This window comes from Haliotis cracherodii, unplaced genomic scaffold, assembly GCF_022045235.1.
Source record: "Haliotis cracherodii isolate W230 unplaced genomic scaffold, xgHalCrac1.p SCAF_18, whole genome shotgun sequence".
Lineage (NCBI taxonomy): Eukaryota > Metazoa > Mollusca > Gastropoda > Lepetellida > Haliotidae > Haliotis > Haliotis cracherodii.
In genome coordinates, this window is record NW_027266273.1 from 28134847 (window position 1) to 28160281 (window position 25435).

General features: G+C 44.6%; 2 protein-coding genes across 4 annotated transcripts in view; one reads left to right on the forward strand and one right to left on the reverse strand.

Moving 5' to 3' along the window:
- Window positions 1–426: 426 nt before the first annotated feature.
- Window positions 427–25435, forward strand: part of LOC139465494 (MAGUK p55 subfamily member 7-like) — a 102029-nt gene continuing 77020 nt past the window's right edge. For all 3 annotated transcript variants that reach the window (XM_071247214.1, XM_071247215.1, XM_071247216.1), the window contains exon 1: window positions 427–546. The gene's annotated coding sequence lies outside the window, so the exon portion shown is untranslated. The remainder of the gene's footprint in view (window positions 547–25435) is intronic.
- On the reverse strand, window positions 21074–21775 carry LOC139465593 (uncharacterized). Its single transcript, XM_071247301.1, has one exon. It carries the CDS (start codon window positions 21773–21775, stop codon window positions 21074–21076), a length of 702 nt encoding a protein of 233 aa, XP_071103402.1.

Below are 25435 nucleotides of genomic sequence, written 5' to 3' on the forward strand. Positions count from 1 at the left end.
TATCTTCTTCTCGATGTCGACTTTATCTGCCTAAGACTATCGACCATTCCTGCATTTGATATGGGCCAGCCATAGTCGCGTCTGCCTTGAGACTTCTAGAGTGGCTAGTTTGACGTTGGACAGCGGCTTAAATGATTTCTATCGATTGTTTCACCCATCTCTAACAGTTATGTAAACAGAATTCTTTGAAAGGTTTAGCTTCCGAAAATTGTTCTTTGAACCCCTCTTTAGCGACAAACGACCGGAACGAACCACGTCCCTTGAGACCGTTAACCATTCCATCTCAACTGCCATTGAGACATCAATATTTGACCCCTACAGAGAAAATGAGATCTTCCGCATCGACAATCAAGACTCATCGATTGGCTAGAACATGGCTTGTGGCCAGTCCAGAATTCTTCCGAGAGGTAAGACAGTAGTCCGAGTCAAGACTGCTCGCTACTGTCAACAGCGAGGGATATAGAACGCCGGTGGGTGCAATTTTCTACCCCCAGGGGCTTGACATGACAGTGTTCTCTGCCTGAGACATGACGCCCCAATCGTGAGGTGGGTGTCAGTTTTTACCATGCCTTATATTCCAGTCTTCAGATAAGATCAGTCTCTATTGTAGCTGTTCGTCGGCAAATGCATCGGCTTTCTTTCACGAGGAGCCGAGCCGGCGAATGTCAAGTTATATTGTTCTTGTAAAAGCTATAGGGTTCGGAAAAGTGTTCACCATGTTGGTGTTAGTCCGTGATGTGTCGAAGTGTGGAGAACATTTGGTTACTGGTGATGCAGGCTGTTGATAGCGTTTTATATGTCATTTGTCCCGACGCTCGTAGCGTGTTTACCATGCGCATACCGGTGCCGTATTGGCGACAATCAGCCCTGTGAAAACACCCTGCGAGCGTGCGCTGTCACTATTGTGTTAGACAAAACGGGAACCTCTGTCACTGGGCAATAAATACTAGCTGTGCTGGTGATTCAACACATCCGAACCGATTAGAGAATGATGACATTCGCTCCAGCATTATATATAATTGACACAGTAAACATGCACTGATTTGATCAGGGTTACCAGCTGATAAGGACGGATGTCAATAGATGTCAGCGAGCTGTTGTAATCAGCCCTGGGTTTCATCAGTTCCTGTAATAGCCCCGAGGCGCGGATTAATGCTCCTGCTGAATGCTAATCGCTTTTCGAATTAATGTTGTTTTCAAACAAGAGAGACAGATTACAGGACCTTGGACAGGTATATTTTTAGTTTCTAGATTGCAGGGTGTTCTTCATGTTTTGTTCAGTATGGAAACAGTTAAGTTTCTTATCCATCTGTGCTCTGTAACAGTTCCGTGGCATCATGTCTCAATAGGGGCAGTTGGGTACACTAGTGGTTATAATGTTCGTTCGTCACACTGACATGGGTACAATGTGTGAAGTCCATTCCTGGTGTCCCACGCTGTGATATTGCTAGAATATTGCTAAAAGGGGCGTAAAACCAAACTCACTCATGTTTCAGTTTTTCATATGGTCTTCTCTTAGATTCAGACTCCTGGCCCCTACATGACTGTTTCAGTACCACGCCCCCATGTGAGATACCTGCCTGGCCCCTACATGACTATTTCAGTACCACGTCCCCGTGTAGATACCCACCTGGCCCCTACACGACTGTTTTAGTACCACGCCCCCGTGGAGATACCTGCCTGGCCCCCACATGACTGTTTCAGTACCACGTCCCCGTGAAATACCTGCCTGGCCCCCACATGACTGTTTAAGTACCACGCCCCCCTGGAGATACCTGCCTGGCCCCTACCAGACTGTTTCAGTACCACGCCCCCCTGGAGATACCTGCCTGGCCCCTACATGACTGTTTCAGTACCACGCCCCCGTGTAGATACCTGCATGGCCCCTACATGACTATTTCAGTATCAAGTCTCTGTGGAGATACCCGCCATACCCCTACATGACTGTTTAGTACCACGCCCCCTCTGGAGATACCCACCTGGCCCCTACATGACTGTTTTAGTACCACGTCTCTGTGGAGAAACCTGCCTGGCCCCTACATGACTGTTTTAGTACCACGTCTCTGTGGAGATACCTGCCTGGCCCCTACATGACTGTTTCAGTACCACGTCTCTGTGGAGATACCTGCCTGGCCCCTACATGACTGTTTAGTACCACGCCCCCCCTGGAGATACCCGCCTGGCCCCTATATGACTGTTTCAGTGCCACGTCTCCATGGAGATACCTGCCTGGCCCCTACATGACTGTTTCAGTACCACGTCTCTGTGGAGATACCTGCCTGGCCCCTACATGACTGTTTCAGTACCACGTCTCTGTGGAGATACCTGCCTGGCCCCCACATGACTGTTTCAGTACCACGCCCCCGTGTAGATACCTGCATGGCCCCTACATGACTATTTCAGTATCAAGTCTCTGTGGAGATACCCGCCATACCCCTACATGACTGTTTAGTACCACGCCCCCCCTGGAGATACCCGCCTGGCCCCTACATGACTGTTTAGTACCACGCCCCCCCTGGAGATACCCGCCTGGCCCCTACATGACTGTTTAGTACCACGCCCCCCCTGGAGATACCTGCCTGGCCCCTACATGACTGTTTCAGTACCACGTCCCCGTGAGATACCTGCCTGGCCCCCACATGACTGTTTCAGTACCACGCCCCCCTGGAGAAACTTGCCTGGCCCCTACATAACTGTTTCAGTACCACGCCCCCTGGAGAAACTTGCCTGGCCCCTACATAACTGTTTCAGTACCACGCCCCCCTGGAGATACCTGCCTGGCCCCTACATGACTGTTTCAGTACCACGTCTCTGTGGAGAAACCTGCCTGGCCCCTACATGACTGTTTTAGTACCACGTCTCTGTGGAGATACCTGCCTGGCCCCTACATGACTGTTTCAGTACCACGTCTCTGTGGAGATACCTGCCTGGCCCCTACATAACTGTTTCAGTACCACGTCTCCATGGAGATACCCGCCATACCCCTACATGACTGTTTTAGTACCACGTCCCTGTGGAGAAACCTGCCTGGCCCCTACATGACTGTTTTAGTACCACGTCTCTGTGGAGATACCTGCCTGGCCCCTACATGACTGTTTCAGTACCACGCCCCCCTGGAGATACCCACCTGGCCCCCACATGACTGTTTCAGTACCACGCCCCCCCTGGAGATACCCACCTGGCCCCTACATGACTGTTTCAGTACCACGTCCCTGTGGAGATACCCGCCATACCCCTACATGACTGTTTCAGTACCACGTCTCTGTGGAGATACCTGCCTGGCCCCTACATGACTGTTTCAGTACCACGTCTCTGTGGAGATACCTGCCTGGCCCCTACATGACTGTTTCAGTACCACGTCTCTGTGGAGATACCTGCCTGGCCCCTACATGACTGTTTCAGTACCACGTCTCTGTGGAGATACCTGCCTGGCCCCTACATGACTGTTTCAGTACCACGTCCCTGTGGAGATACCCGCCTGGCCCCTACATGACTGTTTCAGTACCACGCCCCCCTGGAGATACCTGCCTGGCCCCCACATGACTGTTTCAGTACCACGTCTCTGTGGAGATACCTGCCTGGCCCCTACATGACTGTTTTAGTACCACGCCCCCCTGGAGATAGCTGCCTGGCCCCTACATGACTGTTTAGTACCACGCCCCCCCTGGAGATACCTGCCTGGCCCCTACATGACTGTTTAGTACCACGCCCCCCCTGGAGATACCCGCCTGGCCCCTATATGACTGTTTCAGTGCCACGTCTCCATGGAGATACCTGCCTGGCCCCTACATGACTGTTTCAGTACCACGTCTCTGTGGAGATACCTGCCTGGCCCCTACATGACTGTTTCAGTACCACGTCTCTGTGGAGATACCTGCCTGGCCCCCACATGACTGTTTCAGTACCACAACCCCCTGGAGATACCCACCTGGCCCCCACATGACTGTTTCAGTACCACGTCTCTGTGGAGATACCTGCCTGGCCCCTATATGACTGTTTCAGTACCACGCCCCCCTGGAGATAGCTGCCTGGCCCCCACATGACTGTTTCAGTACCACGTCTCTGTGGAGATACCTGCCTGGCCCCTATATGACTGTTTCAGTACCACGCCCCCCTGGAGATACCTGCCTGGCCCCCACATGACTGTTTCAGTACCACGTCTCTGTGGAGATACCTGCCTGGCCCCTATATGACTGTTTCAGTACCACGCCCCCCTGGAGATAGCTGCCTGGCCCCCACATGACTGTTTCAGTACCACGTCTCTGTGAGATACCTGCCTGGCCCCTACATGACTGTTTCAGTACCACGCCCCCCTGGAGATACCTGCCTGGCCCCTACATGACTGTTTCAGTACCACGCCCCCCTGGAGATACCCACCTGGCCCCTACATGACTGTTTCAGTACCACGTCTCTGTGGAGATACCTGCCTGGCCCCTACATGACTGTTTCAGTACCACGTCTCTGTGGAGATACCTGCCTGGCCCCTACATGACTGTTTTAGTACCACGCCTCCCTGGAGATACCTGCCTGGCCCCTACATGACTGTTTCAGTACCACGCCCCCCTGGAGATACCTGCATGGCCCCCACATGACTGTTTCAGTACCACGTCTCTGTGGAGATACCTGCCTGGCCCCTACATGACTGTTTTAGTACCACGTCCCTGTGGAGATACCTGCCTGGCCCCTACATGACTGTTTCAGTACCACGTCTCCATGGAGATACCTGCCTGGCCCCTACATGACTGTTTTAGTACCATGCCTCCCTGGAGATACCTGCCTGGCCCCTACATGACTGTTTCAGTACCACGCCCCCCTGGAGATACCTGCCTGGCCCCCACATGACTGTTTCAGTACCACGTCTCTGTGGAGATACCTGCCTGGCCCCTACATGACTGTTTCAGTACCACGTCCCTGTGGAGATACCTGCCTGGCCCCTACATGACTGTTTCAGTACCACGTCTCTGTGGAGATACCTGCCTGGCCCCTACATGACTGTTTCAGTACCACGCCCCTGTGGAGATACCTGCCTGGCCCCTACATGACTGTTTCAGTACCACGTCTCTGTGGAGATACCTGCCTGGCCCCTACATGACTGTTTCAGTACCACGCCCCCCTGGAGATACCTGCATGGCCCCCACATGACTGTTTCAGTACCACGCCCCCCTGGAGATACCTGCCTGGCCCCTACATGACTGTTTTAGTACCACGTCTCTGTGGAGATACCCGCCTGGCCCCCACATGACTGTTTCAGTACCACATCCCTGTGGAGATACCTGCCTGGCCCCCACATGACTGTTTTAGTACCACGTCCCTGTGGAGATACCTGCCTGGCCCCTACATAACTGTTTCAGTACCACGCCCCCCCTGGAGATACCTGCCTGGCCCCTACATGACTGTTTTAGTACCACGTCTCTGTGGAGATACCCGCCTGGCCCCCACATGACTGTTTCAGTACCACATCCCTGTGGAGATACCTGCCTGGCCCCCACATGACTGTTTCAGTACCACGTCCCCGTGAAATACCTGCCTGGCCCCCACATGACTGTTTAAGTACCACGCCCCCCTGGAGATACCTGCCTGGCCCCTACATGACTGTTTCAGTACCACGTCTCTATTGAGTGTATCAGCTGACATGACACACCCTATTGAGTGTATCAGCTGACATGACACACCCTATTGAGTGTATCACGCTGATAAGTCATGACACACCCTATTGAGTGTATCAACTGATAAGTCATGACACACTCTATTGAGTGTATCACACTGATAAGACATGACACACCCTATTGAGTGTATCAACTGATAAGACATGACACACCCTATTGAGTGTATCAACTGATAAGTCATGACGTACCCTATTGAGTGTATCAACTGATAAGTCATGACACACCCTATTGAGTGTACCAGCTGATATGACACACTCTATTGAGTGTATCACACTGATAAGACATGACACACCCTATTGAGTGTATCAACTGATAAGACATGACACACCCTATTGAGTGTATCAACTGATAAGTCATGACACACCCTATTGAGTGTATCAGCTGATATGACACACTCTATTGAGTGTATCACACTGATAAGACATGACACACTCTATTTAGTGTATCAACTGATAAGTCATGACACACCCTATTGAGTGTATCAGCTGATAAGACATGACACACTCTATTGAGTGTATCAACTGATAAGACATGACACACCCTATTGAGTGTATCAGCTGATAAGACATGACACACCCTACTGAGTGTATCAACTGATAAGACATGACACACTCTATTGAGTGTATCACACTGATAAGTCATGACGCAGCCTATTGAGTGTATCAGCTGATATGACACACCCTATTGAGTGTATCAACTGATAAGACATGACACACTCTATTGAGTGTATCAACTGATAAGTCATGACGCACCCTATTGAGTGTATCAGCTGATATGACACACCCTATTGAGATATATCAGCTGATATGACACACCCTATTGAGTGTATCAAGTGATAAGACTCCCTTACCCCGCAGGGCGGCTATTCCCTGCGGTAGAGCTGGTCAGGAGCTGGTACAGACAGGCACACTGAGTCAGGTCAAGTCGTAGGGGATGGATACCCAGGTAGTAAATTTGGACTAAACCCGAGATGAATGTGTTGTTTTTTGGAGCAGGATATTGAATACATTGAATATGGTATGGGATTGTAGACATTTCATCTCAGATATAGAAATGTCTAAATTTGGGAAAGTAGGAGTGTGAGTAAGGGGCACGCATTTCCTCATCCTGTTGCTTTCATCTTGGATAGAACAATTCATAATTCACAGTGACTGAACTCTGGTCTTTGATCGGCCAGCCCGGCTGATGATGTATGACTGCTATCTCCAGGAGGATATGATGGTGGTCGGTGCTTGTTGCAGCCTGCGCGGTGCCATATTAACGATGATGCCACATATCGAGACAAAGTGCACAATCATCACAGCTCTTGTTTAGGATGTGGTGATGAAAATCAAATTAGATATTCATTTAGCCTTTCATCATCAAACATGTCATAATCTTCAAATCTTCAAATGTTCAATGTTATTAGGTAATTTCCATAACTCATAAGTGACTGGCTCTGTGATTGATGCATACCATCGTGTGTGATTATAACTTGACAGTTCAGTCCAATCTCTTGTGATTATAACTTGACAGTTCAGTCCGATCTCTTGTGATTATAACATGACAGTTCAGTCCAATCTCTTGTGATTATAACACGACAGTTCAGTCCGATCTCTTGTGATTATAACTTGACAGTTCAGTCCGATCTCTTGTGATTATAACATGACAGTTCAGTCCAATCTCTTGTGATTATAACTTGACAGTTCAGTCCGATCTCTTGTGATTATAACATGACAGTTCAGTCCAATCTCTTGTGATTATAACTTGACAGTTCAGTCCGATCTCTTGTGATTATAACACGACAGTTCAGTCCAATCTCTAGAGTGACAGGACAGGTTCCCTCTGTAGAATTTAACATTAAACCTTTATTCTTGAAATATTTGGTTTACAGATATCTTTTCATCACTGCAGAGTTGGTGGTGGTCTAGTAGACATAAAAACAGGATGACAACACATTTTTATCAAGCATGGTCTGCGGAGTGGAAAACTGAAATTGAAGAAGCATGCTGCTAACAATGAGTGCAAATTGAAAGTTGCTCCCCAGTTGTATCGATCTGCTGAAGGGGGTCCTTTCATTACAGAGTTCCTTTAAATGACTTGCTGGGAAAACAAGAAGACCTTTCTCAAAATTTAATTTAATTTCAAATTTTAAAAAAGGTTTCTGTTGGCATGACCCAAGGAATATGAAAGCCATGACTAAGCCAACAAATGCAGTTTGGTGTTGTTTTGAGAGAGGTACCGCAGTAACAATGTTATGATTGACCAGATTATGATTCTTGTTTTGTCAGCACCATTTCCACTTGTTATACCCCTGTTTACGAAGTAAATCGGGGGTATATAGCGTTCCGTTCGTCCATCCTTCCGTCAGAGCTTTTGTACGGCCCATAACTTTTTAACCATGCACCCTAGCTTCACCAAACTTGCTACACACATTTACCACAATGAGTACTTGTGCCTTTTGATAGTTTGAAGATTCTGAACTTTTTAACTTTTGCCGTTTCCATGGAAACATTAAGAAACTTAAACTTTTAGGTTGGGTGTTTTGTACGGCCTATATCTTTTAAACTATGCACCCTAGCTTCACCAAACTTTCTACACACATTAACCACAATGAGTACTTGTGCCTTTTGCTAGTTTGAAGATTCTGAATTTTTTAATTTTTGCCCTTTCCATGGAAACATTAGAAACTTTTTAAAACATTGAATTTAAAATCAGTTAGAAATATGTAATATTTCATTAATTAACAAACTATTTACTATTTGTTGTTGACCAGCGGGGATAACGGGGGTATGTGAGCTTTGCTCACTTCTTTCTTGTTTTGGTACTTCCTTGCCAAACTTTCCAAAAATGGCTTGGTAACAAAACAAGAGGAAAGGGTCCTAATCCACCTGTTCAAAATAACGTTCACACATTAGATGTTCCCAAAATCTAAACTCAACAAGGTCTTCTAAGATATTGAGCTATTGACAGCTGCATAAAGAAAAAAAATCAAACTTTTCCTTGATTCAAAGACAATTAATAATTAATAACTCCTCATTAAAACACAAAAGCGTCTACATAATTATTTATTGTGACCTGATCAAAGCAAAAAATAGGTCTTCCTGCAGCAAGAGATCCATTTGCTCAGCCGAATGTTTCCCCAAAGTGGTAAGGCGATTGTGAGGATCTCTAGATTGTTTTTAAGATAATCAGTTTGTGGAAAATGGCCTCCACATCTGTTGAACCAACTGTGCACACCCGGCTCCAACATAAACACAAAGAAAAAAACGACTTTTTGTCTGTCAGAATAAACAACTTAAGTTAAGTTTTCCCAAATTTATAAACCGACCGTGAAGCTGATGACAGTAGTTATGTAAGGGCACGATCTGGTTTGCCCTACGACCCTCATTCCCACATAGAAGTGAAGAGTGGTTTGACATAGAATGTTTCTGTCTGTCATTGTTGAGTTATATTGGTTTCCATGGCGACCTATTAGATCTGAATACTTCCTGCTTGTCTCGGTTCTGATCAACAAAGCGTGTATCATAATGTTCCTGTACTGAGGATATATCTGCTAATGGGCAACGGCCGACCACCTGTGGCTGGTTATTTTGGCTACGTTCATGTCGGCACAGGTACTTGACTTGTCTAGAATGTCTGCCTGTTTCCACAGTGTCCAGCTGACATGTCAAGAGCTATGACATATTGATCTGGTCCTTAAGTTGCAGATATACATTGCAATAAAACACACAAAGATGCAGTCTTATTAATATCAGATCTGAGTTCTCACTGCCGCTAAACAAAGATCTTAAGACATCCCATTACGGGTCACGTCAGAGTGACCTTTCGCGAACTTTGACCGACCACTGAAATGACTAACAAGAAGTCAAAGTCAGCCAATTAGAAAGCAGCTTTCTCGAGCTTTACGGCACTCGTTTCAACCTGGCGACTTCCATTTCAGACTGCGCTGGAAAAATATGTTGACACAGTTCTCGATTAAAATTTTGAAAACTGAACAAACGAACATTCGGGAATATCAACTATATGGTTGAGATTGTATGGCAGTGCTTCTCACGTACTGTGCAGCGCCTCCTCCGTTCAAATGTTTATCCCATGGAAGCGAGAGATAGACAATAATTTTGACGGAATCAGTCATAACTGTCGTTCGGAATACCCCGTGTTAATGTTTTCAAGGATTAGACAACACATTCCGATCGTCACGTTCATGACCTGGTAAGCGACACTTTGATTGGTCAGATGAAAGGTCGTTCTGACGTGAACCGTAATGGGATGTCCTCAGATCTTTGTTTGGTGATAGTGAGAACTAAGATCTGATTTTAATGAAATTGACGAAGATGTATTGTCTCTCAAGCCCTGATACAGTTCACTTGATGTTTTGGAATAAGGCTTGAAATTGCATGATTCAGATAAAGTTAAATAACAAACATACAAACACACCTGCTAATTAGTGGGTGACCAGGGCCGCTTTCTTTGTTACTTGTTTAAAGCCCCACTCAGCAATATTCCAGCTTTATGATGGCAGTCTGTGAATAGTCTGGATCAGACAATCCAGTGATTGATATCATGAGCATCGATCCACGCAATTAGGATAGGATGACAAGTCAACCAAGTCAGCGAGCCTGACCACCCGATCCTGTTAGTCGCCTATTACGACAAGCATGGGTTGCTGAAGACCTATTTTAACCCGGATCTTCACAGATCAACTGCGGCAGTTAGGCCTTCATGTCACCATTGCCTCTCAAGATATGTGGATGTAGCAGGGAATCTCCTCTCCCTGGAACATGTTGTCCTTGTCTGTATTTATACTAGGATATTATATCCTCAGGACAGTTTTCATCTATGGCCTGTGAACATCGGGGGTAGAATAGGTCTTCAGCAACCTGTTCACAGGCACTTTTTTTTATCCCCGACCAGTGGTTCCGTCTGTAGTATCGCCTCCGTGGCCTAGTGGTAGAGTGTCTGCCTGGAGATCGGAATGTCCAGGGTTTGATTCCCGGCCCTGTCATAACAAAAGATGTTAAAAGATGGTACTTGTTGTTACCCTGCCTGAGGCTGGCATTATGGGGCTAAAACAAGGACTGGTCTGCTCGGAGTCAGTATACTGTGTCGGAGTAGGATATTCATGTAAAACTGCGACATGTAAAACTGGTATCTCAGTGAGCTAGCACTATAAATCGGCATCAATCCGGACTCTCGCGCACGCAAACGCACATGCACATACGCACACGCACACACGCACACACGCACACACACTAGTGCAATAATCATGGATGCGACGATAAACCTAAATTCACCTCACCACCACCTTCTCAAAAGTATATGCGTTTGTCATTGAAATTGACTTGATCATGCATCTTGTTTGGATTAACCCAACACATCTCACTCCATTAGCAGCAACATTTATATGGGTAATCCGATCAATGTCTGTGGATATTTTAAATTGTGATGGAACAGCCATTTCTTCTGTAATCCCAAAGAAAGTGATGACAGGGCAGTTTCTGTGTTTTGCGTGTAATGCAGTGGCTGTCTTGAGGCATGTTGCATGTTGAGTATGACTCTGTGTGGCAGCAGAGTCTTTGATCTGAATATCAAATATTAGCTACAACCTGGAATTGCTTCTCTTTCCAGTTATTTGTCTTCAGCTCTCCTCTGAAACCTATTGAGGCCGAACCGATGTTTTGTTTGTTTTGCAGATGTTTATGAACACTCCTGTGGCAGTTGATTTGAATTCCTTAAAAGAAATAAGGAATTCTTTTTTACTAAACTGTTGAACAACATCTTTTTAGAGAAGGCCTATTTTTAAAAACTTATTTGAATTCAATTAAAATTTTTAACTTTTGCAAAAATTAAAGGTTGCTAACTTGTCTGTAAAATAAGAACTCAATTTGTCTAGTCTGAAAGGGATTTGATAATGTTTCAACATGCCTCCTGAGCACATCTGCGATGCTGAAACCAAATTCACTGTTCTGGAATATTCTTGTGAAGTAATTGACAGGTGTTTCAAAGCAGGGGCCCAACTCCATCCCTCAGTGCACTTGTACTGAGTAATGACATGTTCTCTGGAAAGGTCATCACGTTTAAACCAAAGCTACTTGGACTTGATTTTGTTATGTCACTTTATAGATTGAAAAAGAATCAGGATCTCAGAGGAAATTTCAAAACAAAAAGTGCAGCTGTTCAGTGTTTTAAAAAAATATAATTTAACCTTTTGTCAGAAAATATTTTAGAGACACCACTTCTCCCATCCTTGGAAATTAAGGTATCAAACTGTTGTTGCTAATAGACCATCCATAGTTTATTGCAGGGGCTGTTTACAGCCGCAGTTGTTGGACAAAATTGACAAACTATGTATGGATACCACATTGACATGTGAGTGGATAGCCTCATTCCACTGGTCTCCAGCCACCAGACACCAGAAATGGGGGTTTTGTTGACAGGACAAATAGTATTGTCAACAAGCACTACAGTATTCCTTGACACAGAGACCTGTTGACACATGCGCACAGACTACCTTGACACACACACCTCTCTGATACAGACCTCCTTGATACACACACAGACTACCTTGACACACACACCTCTCTGATACAGACCTCCTTGATACACAGACTACCTTGACACACACACCTCTCTGATACAGACCTCCTTGATACACAGACTACCTTGACCCACACACCTCTCTGATACAGACCTCCTTGATACACAGACTACCTTGACCCACACACCTCTCTGATACAGACCTCCTTGATACACGCACAGACTACCTTGACCCACACACCTCTCTGATACAGACCTCCTTGATACTCGCACAGACTACCTTGACACACAGACCTTGCTGATACAGACCTCCTTGATACATGCACAGACTACCTTGACACACAGACCTTGCTGATACAGACCTCCTTGATAAGACCTCCTTGATAAGACTTCCTTGATACACACACAGACCTCCTTGACACATAGACCTCCTTGATATATACACAGACCTCCTTGATACAGACCTCCTTGATACACACAAAGACCTCCTTGATACACACACAGACCTCCTTGATTCACACACAGAACTCTTTGACACACAGACCTTGATACAGATCTCCTTGATAGACACACAGACCTCCTTGATACACACAGACCTTGATACAGACCTCCTTGATACACACACAGACCTCCTTGATACATACACAGACCTCCTTGACACACAGACCTTGATACAAACCTCCTTGATATACACACACACACAGACCTCCTTGATACATACACAGACATCCTTGATACAGACCTCCTTGATACACACACAGACCTCCTTGATACAGACCTCCTTGACACAGACTTCCTTGATACACACTCAGACCTTGACACAGACCTCCTTGACACACAGACTTCTAGAGTTGGGGAGTTTTGACTGGTTGCTGCGATAGTATAGAGAGCTCCTCGAATGGCCTATCGCTGTGAGGAGCTTGATGAGACAACCTAAAAGGGGAGATAACCCCATGTCTCTTGCGTCCCTTATTGTTCTGTTAGGGGCAGTAGCCTGGTGGTGGTGCTGAAGGCAGATGTTAGATTCCCTGTATGGGTGCAGTGTGTGCAGCTCACTTCTGTCCCCCGCTGGAATATTGCTGGAATATTGCGGGGTTATTGCTGGAATATTGTTGGAACATTGCCAGGTTATTGCTGGAATATTGTTGGAACATTGCCAGGTTATTGCTGGAATATTGCTGGGATATTGCTTGGTTATTGCCAGAATATTGCTGGAATATTACTTGGATATTGCCAGGTTATTGCTGGAATATTGCTGGAATATTGCCAGGTTATTGCTGCAATATTGCTGGGATATTGCTTGGTTATTGTCAGAATATTACTGGAATATTGCCGGGTTATTGCTTGTTTTTTTGCTGGAATATTGCTGGGATACTGCTGGGGTACTGCTGGGTTATTGCTGGAATATTGCTGGGATATTGCTGGAATATTGCTGGGTTATTGCTGGGTTATTGCAGGGATATTGCTGGAATATTGCTGGGTTATTGCTGGGATATTGCTGGAATATTGCTGGGTTATTGCTGGGTTATTGCTGGGATATTGCTGGAATAACACAAGATGAGTGTCACGTTCATGGTCACAGAAACTTAGTTTAAGTTTGCATACTACTATGGAATGCTACACATCGCAGACAAGAAGTTTGGTTGCGCAATTATGTAATTTGAAGCTATGTGATGTATATTAATATCATGACACATCGATTCCTGTTGCACAATACAAGTTAATATAAATGTTATCAATTGCATTAAACAACATTTAGTACCCAGCTATAGTCTGAGGCGGGGAAACTAGCATGGCTATAGTGTGTGATCAGAGTGTATGGGATCGTATAACAAGCGACGACATTTCACTCTGTGGCGAAGACAGTACCAATTGCAGAAGCTGCTTCTCCGTGAAGATTGCTGGAATATGCAAGGTGACTGACAGGGCCCCATCAAACCCTGGTCTGAACGGGAGACAGCTATAAGATGCTTGGTGAGATGAGAGTTTTATTATGGAGCTTGCCGAGCTATGAATATGAAGATTGCCAAATGTGACTTTTGTAAGATATTACAAAGTTGACCTAAACATTAATACATTTTCTCTGTATTTGGCATACACATTTCTGTGTGAGGTGATTGTTTGATTAGCAGTTGGACATTGAGATTGATCAAACCTGGTAACCCTGGCAGTTAGTTGATTATTGCAATGTTTACCTCTATAGACAGGTGCTACTCAGGTAGGGAAGAATTGTGCCAATTTACAAATGTCTACTAATTTAAGTCTGCATACATCTATCAAATTAAATCTTGAAGGGCATGAGTGCCGACATGTTAGGGGTGTGAGGTGACTCTCCTCGGATTACAGAAGTCAGTCCTCAGGTTTTAGTCTGATTGTCTGAACCACCTGCCCGGCGGGAGATGAAATCTGGAAGCTGGGTGTTCCGCACTGTTTATTTTTTTTAGTTGTTGTTGTTTAATACCGCAGAGGGAGATTCTGTTGCTCTGGTTTAGATTGATTTTGACCGTTGGTTTGTGATGGTACCGCTTCATTCTTGAACATCAGTGTTGTTGTTTTGGCAAGCAACAATTCATGCTTTAAGGATATATGTTGTTGAAAATGATTAAAACTGCAAAAAAGTGTTCTTAGTCCTGAAATTGAGATTGTCTTGGCAGCTGCAGTTGTGTGTTTTCTCTCATTATTGTTTCCCATGTCATTACCAGGGGGTCTCCCTGAGAAACCTCACAAGCAAAGATAATAACAGAACATTGATAGTTTGAAAAACAACATGGTGTGCATATGGTGTACGCAAATGGCAGATGGCATTTTCTTTAAACTCATAAGGGTGTTCAGAAATTAGTATATGTCTGTTCATTTCCAGGAACGTTTTTGAGGTATTTTCACTAATAATGTTTTTTGACTTTTTATCTGTGCTCTGTTGTAGTCTTTGAACAGGGGACTGAGAAGGTATTTCAACTGTGGGAATCTGTCCTTATTTTGTTGTCAGTAGTTGGTAGCCAATAGGCGAAAGTCGTCAGTCGGAGGGCAGTACACAGAAGTTAGTAGTTAGTAGGCAGTAGCCAGTAGTTAGTAGGCAGTAGTTAGTAGACAGTAGTTAGTAGACAGTAGATAGTAGACAGTAGATAGTAGACAGTAGTTAGTAGACAGTAGTTAGTAGCCAATAGGTGAAAGTCGTCAGTCGGAGGGCAGTACACAGAAGTTAGTAGTTAGTAGGCAGTAGCCAGTAGTTAGTAGCCAGTAGTTAGTAGACAGTAGATAGTAGACAGTAGTTAGTAGCCAATAGGTGAAAGTCGTCAGTCGGAGGGCAGTACACAGAAGTTAGTAGTTAGTAGGCAGTAGCCAGTAGTTAGTAGCCAGTAGTTAGTAGACAGTAGTTAGTAGACAGTAGATAGTAGACAGTAGTTAGTAGCCAATGGGTGAAAGTCGTCAGTCGGAGGGCAGTACACAGAAGTTAGTAGTTAGTAGGCAGTAGCCAGTAGTTAGTAGCCAGTAGTTAGTAGACAGTAGTTAGTAGACAGTAGATAGTAGACAGTAGTTAGTAGCCAATAGGTGAAAGTCGTCAGTCGGAGGGCAGTACACAGAAGTTAGTAGTTAGTAGTTAGTAGACAGTAGTTAGTAGACAGTAGATAGTAGACAGTAGATAGTAGACAGTAGATAGTAGACAGTAGTTAGTAGCCAATAGGTGAAAGTCGTCAGTCGGAGGGCAGTACACAGAAGTTAGTAGTTAGTAGTTAGTAGCCAGTAGTTAGTAGCCAGTAGTTAGTAGCCAGTAGTTAGTAGACAGTAGATAGTAGACAGTAGTTAGTAGCCAATAGGTGAAAGTCGTCAGTCGGAGGGCAGTACACAGAAGTTAGTAGTTAGTAGACAGTAGTTAGTAGGCAGTAGCCAGTAGTTAGTAGGCAGTAGTTAGTAGACTGTAGTAAGTGGACAGTTGTTAGTAGACTGTAGTTAGTGGACAGTTGTTAGTAGATAGTAGATAGTAGACAGTAGTTAGTAGACAGTAGGCAGTAGACTGTAGTTAGTAGACTGTAGTTAGTGGACAGTTGTTAGTAGACAGTAGATAGTAGACAGTAGTTAGTAGACAGTAGGCAGTAGACTGTAGTTAGTAGCCAGTAGTTAGTAGACAGTAGTTAGTAGACAGTAGATAGTAGACAGTTGTTAGTAGACAGTAGTTGGTAGCCAATAGGCGAAAGTCGTCAGTCGGAGGGCAGTACACAGAAGTTAGTAGTTAGTAGGCAGTAGCCAGTAGTTAGTAGCCAGTAGTTAGTAGACAGTAGATAGTAGACAGTAGTTAGTAGCCAATAGGTGAAAGTTGTCAGTCGGAGGGCAGTACACAGAAGTTAGTAGTTAGTAGGCAGTAGCCAGTAGGCAGTAGCCAGTAGTTAGTAGACAGTAGTTAGTAGACAGTAGATAGTAGACAGTAGATAGTAGACAGTAGTTAGTAGCCAATAGGTGAAAGTCGTCAGTCGGAGGGCAGTACACAGAAGTTAGTAGTTAGTAGGCAGTAGCCAGTAGTTAGTAGCCAGTAGTTAGTAGCCAGTAGTTAGTAGACAGTAGATAGTAGACAGTAGTTAGTAGCCAATAGGTGAAAGTCGTCAGTCGGAGGGCAGTACACAGAAGTTAGTAGTTAGTAGACAGTAGTTAGTAGGCAGTAGCCAGTAGTTAGTAGGCAGTAGTTAGTAGACTGTAGTAAGTGGACAGTTGTTAGTAGACTGTAGTTAGTGGACAGTTGTTAGTAGATAGTAGACAGTAGTTAGTAGACAGTAGGCAGTAGACTGTAGTTAGTAGACTGTAGTTAGTGGACAGTTGTTAGTAGACAGTAGATAGTAGACAGTAGTTAGTAGACAGTAGGCAGTAGACTGTAGTTAGTAGCCAGTAGTTAGTAGACAGTAGTTAGTAGCCAGTAGTTAGTAGACTGTAGTTAGTTGACAGTTGTTAGTAGACAGTAGATAGTAGACAGTAGTTAGTAGACAGTAGGCAGTAGACTGTAGTTAGTAGCCAGTAGTTAGTAGACTAGTTAGTGGACAGTTGTTAGTAGACAGTAGATAGTAGACAGTAGTTAGCAGACAGTAGGCAGTAGACTAGTTAGTAGACAGTAGGCAGTAGAATTTAGGGCATTTGTAGTAGAATCAAAGTGGTTTTGAAATGTTAAGGAAGTAAATTGTTAAACAAAGATATGTTGATCATTTATGAATGCTTTATTTTTTTTCATGGAGTTTATGTTTTACCAAGCATTTTGTATTTTACCATTGTTTTATGCCACTGTTTTGCCATTGTACAACAACATCACAGTGTAGGGGGACACCAGTAATCTGCTTTACACACAGCACCCACGTGGGGATAAAACCCAGGCCTCTATGTGATGGAGAACGCTAAACCCACTTGGCTAACCATTAAAGCTCATTAAAGCTCTAAGAGATCCATAGTAGGAGTGTGTGAGTGAGTGAGTGAGTGAGTGAGGTTTTACGCCACTTTAAGCAATATTCCAGCAATATCACGGCGGGGACACCAGAAATGGCCGGGCTTCTCACATGTCGGGAATCGAACCCGGACGAGAAAAAATACTTTAGCCACTAGGCTACCTGACCGCCCCCTACAGTACAAGTATCTTGGAGAGTTTTGTAGACATGAGCCAAGTTTATGTTGAGTAGTATATTTGCTGGTTCAAAACTCCAGACTGCCCCTGCTTTGTAGACATGAAACAGTTTAGTCTCCTCCCCAGGGAGTTGTGGTTTCCATGTGACCCGAAGCAGTCCATGAGATTATAAATCCAAGTGAAGCCAAAGACTGTATTTAATTAAATTGAACTGAATACTACTTCTGAGGGTGCTACATCGCTTCACAGGGCTGCCGCTAGGGAGTCATATTTTCAAATTTCATGATCCAAATTAATTTTCAGAGTTGCTCATTTTCTAGTTACGCTAAATACTGACTCAGGTTAACATTTTTCTTAGAAACACCAGCTCCAGAGACATTGCAGTGATTTGTCAGAGCCCCTAGGGAGCCCTTTTCCCCAGTTGTACATTCCAAATTTAATCCCAGAGAAGTAACAGTGAACAACTTTGAACATTTTGACTTGTCACATGATTTGTGGTCATGGTGACTGAATGTACTTGATCCTGCGAGAGCTGCTGGGCAATTTGCATACCAGTTGAGCTAAGATTGCGAGGTTTGAACCAATGACGTCATGATCATCAACCATGTTATGTCCTTTAAAGCAGTGAGCACGTTCATCCAAGGCACACACTTGGCAGGAAACATGGGTCAGGTTGGTAAGGTTAGAACAGTTTGCTGGTGTGAGAGTCAGAGTCATGTTTAAAGTTACAAGAAGAATTTTGAAAACATTACAACAGTGTGAGGTGAGATATTCTTTATGCTGAACCTCCTCTCTCTAATCATGCTATCTGTCACAGACCTTTACTCTAATCATGTCATCTGTCACACACCTCTTCTCTCTAATCATGTCATCTGTCACAGACCTTTACTCTAATCATGTCATCTGTCACATACCTCTTCTCTCTAATCATGCTATATGTCACAGACCTTTACTCTAATCATGTCATCTGTCACAGACCTTTACTCTAATCACGTCTCTGTCACAGACCTTTACTCTAATCATGTCATCTGTCACATACCTCTTCTCTCTAATCATATCATCTATCACACACCTCTTCTCTCTAATCATGTCATCTGTCACAGACCTTTACTCTAATCATGTCATCTGTCACAGACCTTTACTCTAATCATGTCATCTGTCACATACCTCTTCTCTCTAATCATGTCATCTGTCACAGACCTTTACTCTAATCATGTCATCTGTCACAGACCTTTACTCTAATCATGTCATCTATCACACACCTCTTCTCTCTAATCATGTCATCTATCACAGACCTTTACTCTTATCATGCCATCCGTCACAGACCTTTACTCTAATCATGTCATCTGTCACAGACCTTTACTATCTAATCATGTCATCTATCACACACCTCTTCTCTCTAATCATGTCATCTATCACAGACCTTTACTCTAATCATGCCATCTGTCACAGAGCTTTACTTTAATCATGTCATCTGTCACAGACCTTTACTCTAATCATGTCATCTATTACACACCTCTTCTCTCTAATCATGTCATCTATCACAGACCTTTACCTTAATCATGGACCGCCTCCGTGGTCTAGTGGTAAAATGTCTGTCCAGAGAGAGGAAGGTTCGGGGTTCGATCCCCGGCCACGTCATACCAAAAGACGTTAAAGATGGTACTTGTTGTTACCCTGTCTGGCGCTCGGCATTAAGGGGCTAAAAAAAGGACTGGTCGACTCGGAGTCAGTATACTGTGTCATCTGTCACAGACCTTTACTGTAATCATGCCATCTGTCACAGACCTTTACTATCTAATCATGCCATCTGTCACAGACCTCTTCTAATTTTTTTATATATCACCAACCTTTACTCTCTAATCATGTCATCTATCACAGACCTCTTCTCTAATGATGTCATCTATCACAGACCTCTTCTCTAATCATGTCATCTATCACAGACCTCTTCTCTAATCATGTCATCTATCACAGACCTCTTCTCTAATCATGTCATCTATCACAGACCTCTTCTCTAATCATGTCATCTATCACAGACCTCTTCTCTAATCATGTCATCTGTCACAGACCTCTTCTCTAATCATGTCATCTGTCACAGACCTCTTCTCTAATCATGTCATCTATCACCGTGAGTTTTGATATTTTTCCTTGAAATTGTCATGGAGAATAAAGTGGCATAACTCTGATTCTCGCTTCAGGCTTCTCCGTAGTCAGCTGATGTCACTGCAGTTATATATGTCGAGACTATTATCAATTTTACCGAGAAATTATACACGTGTGAATCCGACCTGTCACTTTTCTCTCCAAGCCAGGGAAATCATGACGGGTCTGTCGTGATTAGTTTCTAGCAGTCAATCATTGGCCCCCACTGTAGGTCACAGTTGACCAGTCAGTCAAATCCCACTTGGTAAATGAGATTATTGGGCTCCTAATTACAGTGTGAAGTGAGAGCACCAAACTGTCGCATCAGCAAAACTGACGGGCGATATGATGATTACTTCCTGCTTGCAGCCAGGCTAATACAGGCTTTATAACATAGGGATCTGTCAAGGGGAGCCGGTCTCGAAGGACATTAATGATGTTGATATCACGGCCTCATTTAATCTTGGTAGTTAAGGAAATGCTATAGCATTTAGTGGATAATAACTTGGTGATTTTCTTCTGAAAGTTTTCATATTTTGTGTCAGTTTGACCGAGTATACCTGAGTGAATTGAGTTGCTGTGGAATATATTCACAGACTTGGATCTTTGATGATGATGAATGGATGAATAAATGCATTATTTACCTGCTTTATGAAGACTTGTAGAAACGATTTGGCACTTCCTGTTTGCCCAACAGTATTGATTTTGAATACATATTCCTCAGAAAAAGCTAATATGGAATTCAAGAAATTGGAAAATCACTTTGTCATTAAGTTTTTCCAACATAACAGTCATTTTATGTGTCTCTAGTCAGTTGTTCATCAGAAAGGCGTAATTCTTCTTATCTGTAAAAGGATGCCCCAATACAGCCGCGCTGGGGCCAGACACTTGGCCGGCAGCCCTGTAAGTGGATGGATATACTGCTAAGCTCGGTCTGATCGCACTTTATCAACAGCGACAAAAAATGCCAGTCCATCTTAAAAGATTGTGGCCATATGATTGAGATTTGAGCCAAGGTAGTCACATTTCGTGAATTGAATGAGTCCCTTCTAATGGTCAAGGAATTCTAGATGACAGTAAAAGGGATTCAAGGGGTTCACGTCCGTGGCGAGGAACGTAGCTGACAACAAATGGCGTATTGAGTACCCTTTCATCTCCAGCACGGTCTCCCTGCTGTCTTCTTGTGTGTGTATGTTCGAGCAGGAACCCACATAGTGGACCCGTCAATGCACAACGTCCTACTGCTGTCAATGCACATGACTGTCCTACTGCTGTCAATGCACATGACTGTCCTAGTGCTGTCAATGCACACGACTGTCCTAGTGCTGTCAATGTACACAAATGTCCTAGCGCTGTCAATGCACACGACTGTCCTACCGCTGTCAGTGCACATGACTGTCCTACTGCTGTCAGTGCACACGACTGTCCTAGCGCAGTCAATGCAAAATATTGTCCTAGCGCTGTCAATGCAAAAGACTGTCCTAGCGTTGTCAATGCACACGACTGTCCTAGTGCTGTCAATGTACACAAATGTCCTAGCGCTGTCAATGCACACGACTGTCCTACCGCTGTCAGTGCACATGACTGTCCTACTGCTGTCAATGCACACGACTGTCCTAGCACTGTCAATGCACACGACTGTCCTAGCACTGTCAATGCACACGACTGTCCTACTGCTGTCAGTGCACATGACTGTCCTACTGCTGTCAATGCACACGGCTGTCCTACCGCTGTCAGTGCACATGACTGTCCTACTGCTGTCAATGCACATGACTGTCCTAGCACTGTCAATGCACACGACTGTCCTAGCACTGTCAATGCACACGACTGTCCTACTGCTGTCAGTGCACATGACTGTCCTACTGCTGTCAATGCACACGACTGTCTTAGTGCCGTGCACCGTTTGAAGCGTTTAGCACAAGTTCGTGTTATGTTAATTAGTTGTTAGGTGTATAGTGTCCTTAACCGGAAGTTTTCACATGTCCAGCTGGGAGTGTGTCATCTGGTGTCTTTGTTTGTTGCATTGATGTCCTCGTCTAGTCTTTCGTCCAGTTTCCCGTCTTGTCCAAATCATGAATATGTATGAACCTAAACGCTACACCATTGCCCAAGCCCTGTCCAAGTCATACAATGTTTGGTGACACAAGAAACATTATTGCTAGCCCTCCAACTCCTCCAACTGAATCCAATATAGGCAAGCAGCCTCCAGACAAGTGGAGGATGCCTGGAGTCTTGCGATACGATTCGTATCACAATACGAACTGACGATGAACTGACCACATGAAATAGGAAGAAATGATGAAATCTCTGAAATACAGCTCTAAAACCTCTTTGTTCATACATTTATCTATTAGTTTAACATAGAAAACCAAACGAACAAAACAGGTTTAAATGAAGGAAGGTTATTAAACGTATCAGTTAGTTGTCGCGTCCTCAGCCACTACGTTCTCATGTTCTGCCATGCTTCCTGGTGGCGCTATGCAACTTTAGCTATTATGGCAGGTAACCCTATTGGTTTCTGTTCTATTTCTAGAGTATCACGATCTCACAAACTGACCATTTTAAGTATCGATGATATCGTAGGTATCATTGAATTGATGACACCACACTATCACGCCACGCCAGCACACCACGCCATCACACCATGCCATCAAACAACGCCATCACACCATCACCACACACCACCACACCTGCCATCACACCACACCATCACACCACCACACCACGCCATCACACCATCACACCACCACACCATCACACCACCACACCATCACACCATCACACCACCACACCACCGCACCATCACACCACCACACCACCACGCCATCACACCACCACCACAGCACACCATCACACCACCACACCATCACACCATCACACCACCACACCACCACACCATCACACCTTCACACCACCACACCATCACACCACCACCACACCACACCATCACACCACCACACCATCACACCATCACCACACCACACCATCACACCATCACACCACCACACCATTACACCACCACGCCATCACACCACCACACCACGCCATCACACCACACCATCACACCACCACACCACACCATCGCACCACACCACACCACACCATCACACCACACCACACCACACCACACCATCATGCCACATCATCACACCATGCCATCACACCATGCCACACCATGCCATCACACCATGCCATCACACCACACCACACCACACCATAACACCACACCCTGCCATCACATCACACCACACCATCACACAACGCCATCACACCACACAACGCCATCACACCATGCCACCACACCATCATTTCACATCACACCACATCACACCACACCACACCACACCACACCACACCACACCATCACACCATGCCATCACACCATGCCATCACACCACACCATCACACCATGCCATCACACCACACAACGCCATCACACCATGCCACAACACCATCATTTCACATCACACCACATCACACCACACCATCACACCACACCATCACACCATGCCATCACACCATGCCATCACACCACACCATCACACCACACCTTGCCATCACACCACACCACACCATCACACCATCACACCACACCACACCACACCATCACACACCACACCATCACACCACACCACACCATCACACCACACCATGCCATCACACCACACCATCACACCACCACACCACACCACACAATCACACCACACCATCACACCACCACACCACACCACACAATCACACCACACCACGCCATCACACCACACCACACCACACCACACCACACCACACCACACCACACCACACCATTAATGAAACAGACCAACACAAGGATGCCCAACTGCGTGTACCTGTTGTACCTGCCTTGGTAGTTCTTGGTTGGTGGGGGGCAATGGGGTAGCCTAGTGGTTAATGTGCAAGAGCTGATCCTTCTAACCAAACCCAACTGACGCTGTGAGATGCATTCTTGTAAAGACAGAACTGTAACAGAACTAATGTAGTAATACCGGCAATAGCGATCAGCTGTACCAAAGTGCTATGCTTATGGTTATTAATTTATTTCAAATATGTATAGTAAAGCTGCAACTAAAATAACATGATATTGAAATAAGTTATGCCTGATAAAATAATAGTTTCAGAAACCATTCTTCCAATCATTGTAAAAATCTTTTTTAACCTAATCACTGGTAGATTCCAAGAAACGTGTGCACTGCTGATTGCTACTTCCGGCCTAGTTTACGAGACTAATACAAACGGTAATCTTAATCTCTGCATATAACACAATGCCTAGCAGAACAGGAAATACAATTTAATTGGTAAATGATCATGTCAAGTGATGTTTTATCTCACATTTCCAATTGGTATTGACCAAGTTTAATTTTTATGATCTGTTCGATTCACTGAAGGGATAGATCTATGCTATATTTTTCTGCAAATGTAGGGATTGTGTATGCGATGGTGATGTGCTTCATTCCGATTCGCTTTATAGATGGGGTATATAAATTAGCATCAATTTTGAAGGCTTGTACGGGGGGTTGCGTGGAATCACTTTATAGACGGCATGTCTTTACAAGTGTTTCAGTTACCCTGATTGCGAGAGTTATTCTTTCTCCTGACACACTGACTGCAACCTATGAAAATTAAGGTCACTGACTGCCAGCAGCTCCTCGACCCTGAGTCCCCGCATCTCCTTGTCTCCGAGGATGTGATCCATGTAATAGATTCCTGCCTACGGGGAGATTTACTACAGGTTTTACCCATGCCATCAGTTTCCTAAAGTTAAGAAGGATAACTTGTTATAACAATGTCGACCTTTTTCAAGCCGATTCCTGCTATTTGTTATTGATAACCTGGACTGTTAGTTTTCTAGATTATTTGTTGAAAGCAGCTCCATCCGTTTTTTCATATTTGGTCAGCCGTGTGATGAACGAGCAGTTTCCATGCTTATCCACTTGGTAAAGTATTGCTCTGCAGAAACTAACAAACCAATCCATTGCAAGCGTAGCAGATTTGTCCTGTTGGCAGATGTCATTACCAAAACTTGGCTTTTTCTGTAAGGACTAATTTGAGATGTGCCTTTCTGATGTTGGCTTTTGTGAGGAAATTGGGTAGTTTGTTACAAGACAAATCAAGTAGAAATCGTTGTGTTAGGGAGGAAGACTCAATCTGAATCGTTAATGATGTCTTTGACCTGCGGCGTTCATACAGACTTCAGACACCCCACTTCCAGTTTTCTTTACAGACCCGTGTTTGTCAATGAAATAGATTTTCCTTGAATTTTTTGTCTGAGTTCTAAAAATGCTGACATTTCGATATCGGAACTTGCTGCTGTCTGGTGCAAATGTTTGAAATGCTATCTCTCCAGCCAATCAATTTTCAGTAACGAGGAAACTTTTCGGTGGCTGTGGCTGCTGATGTGGATGCCAGTGTTGACGCATGATCTGACCTGCAAGCACAAAAAGATGTGACGATCTTGCAACATTGAACTTTTTTCCAAACATACGAGTTGCCCTGT

Coding starts and splice junctions, on each gene's coding strand:
- LOC139465593 (XM_071247301.1), bottom strand. CDS start 21,775: ATGTGCACTGACAGCAGTAGGACAGTCGTGTGCATTGACAGTGCTAGG.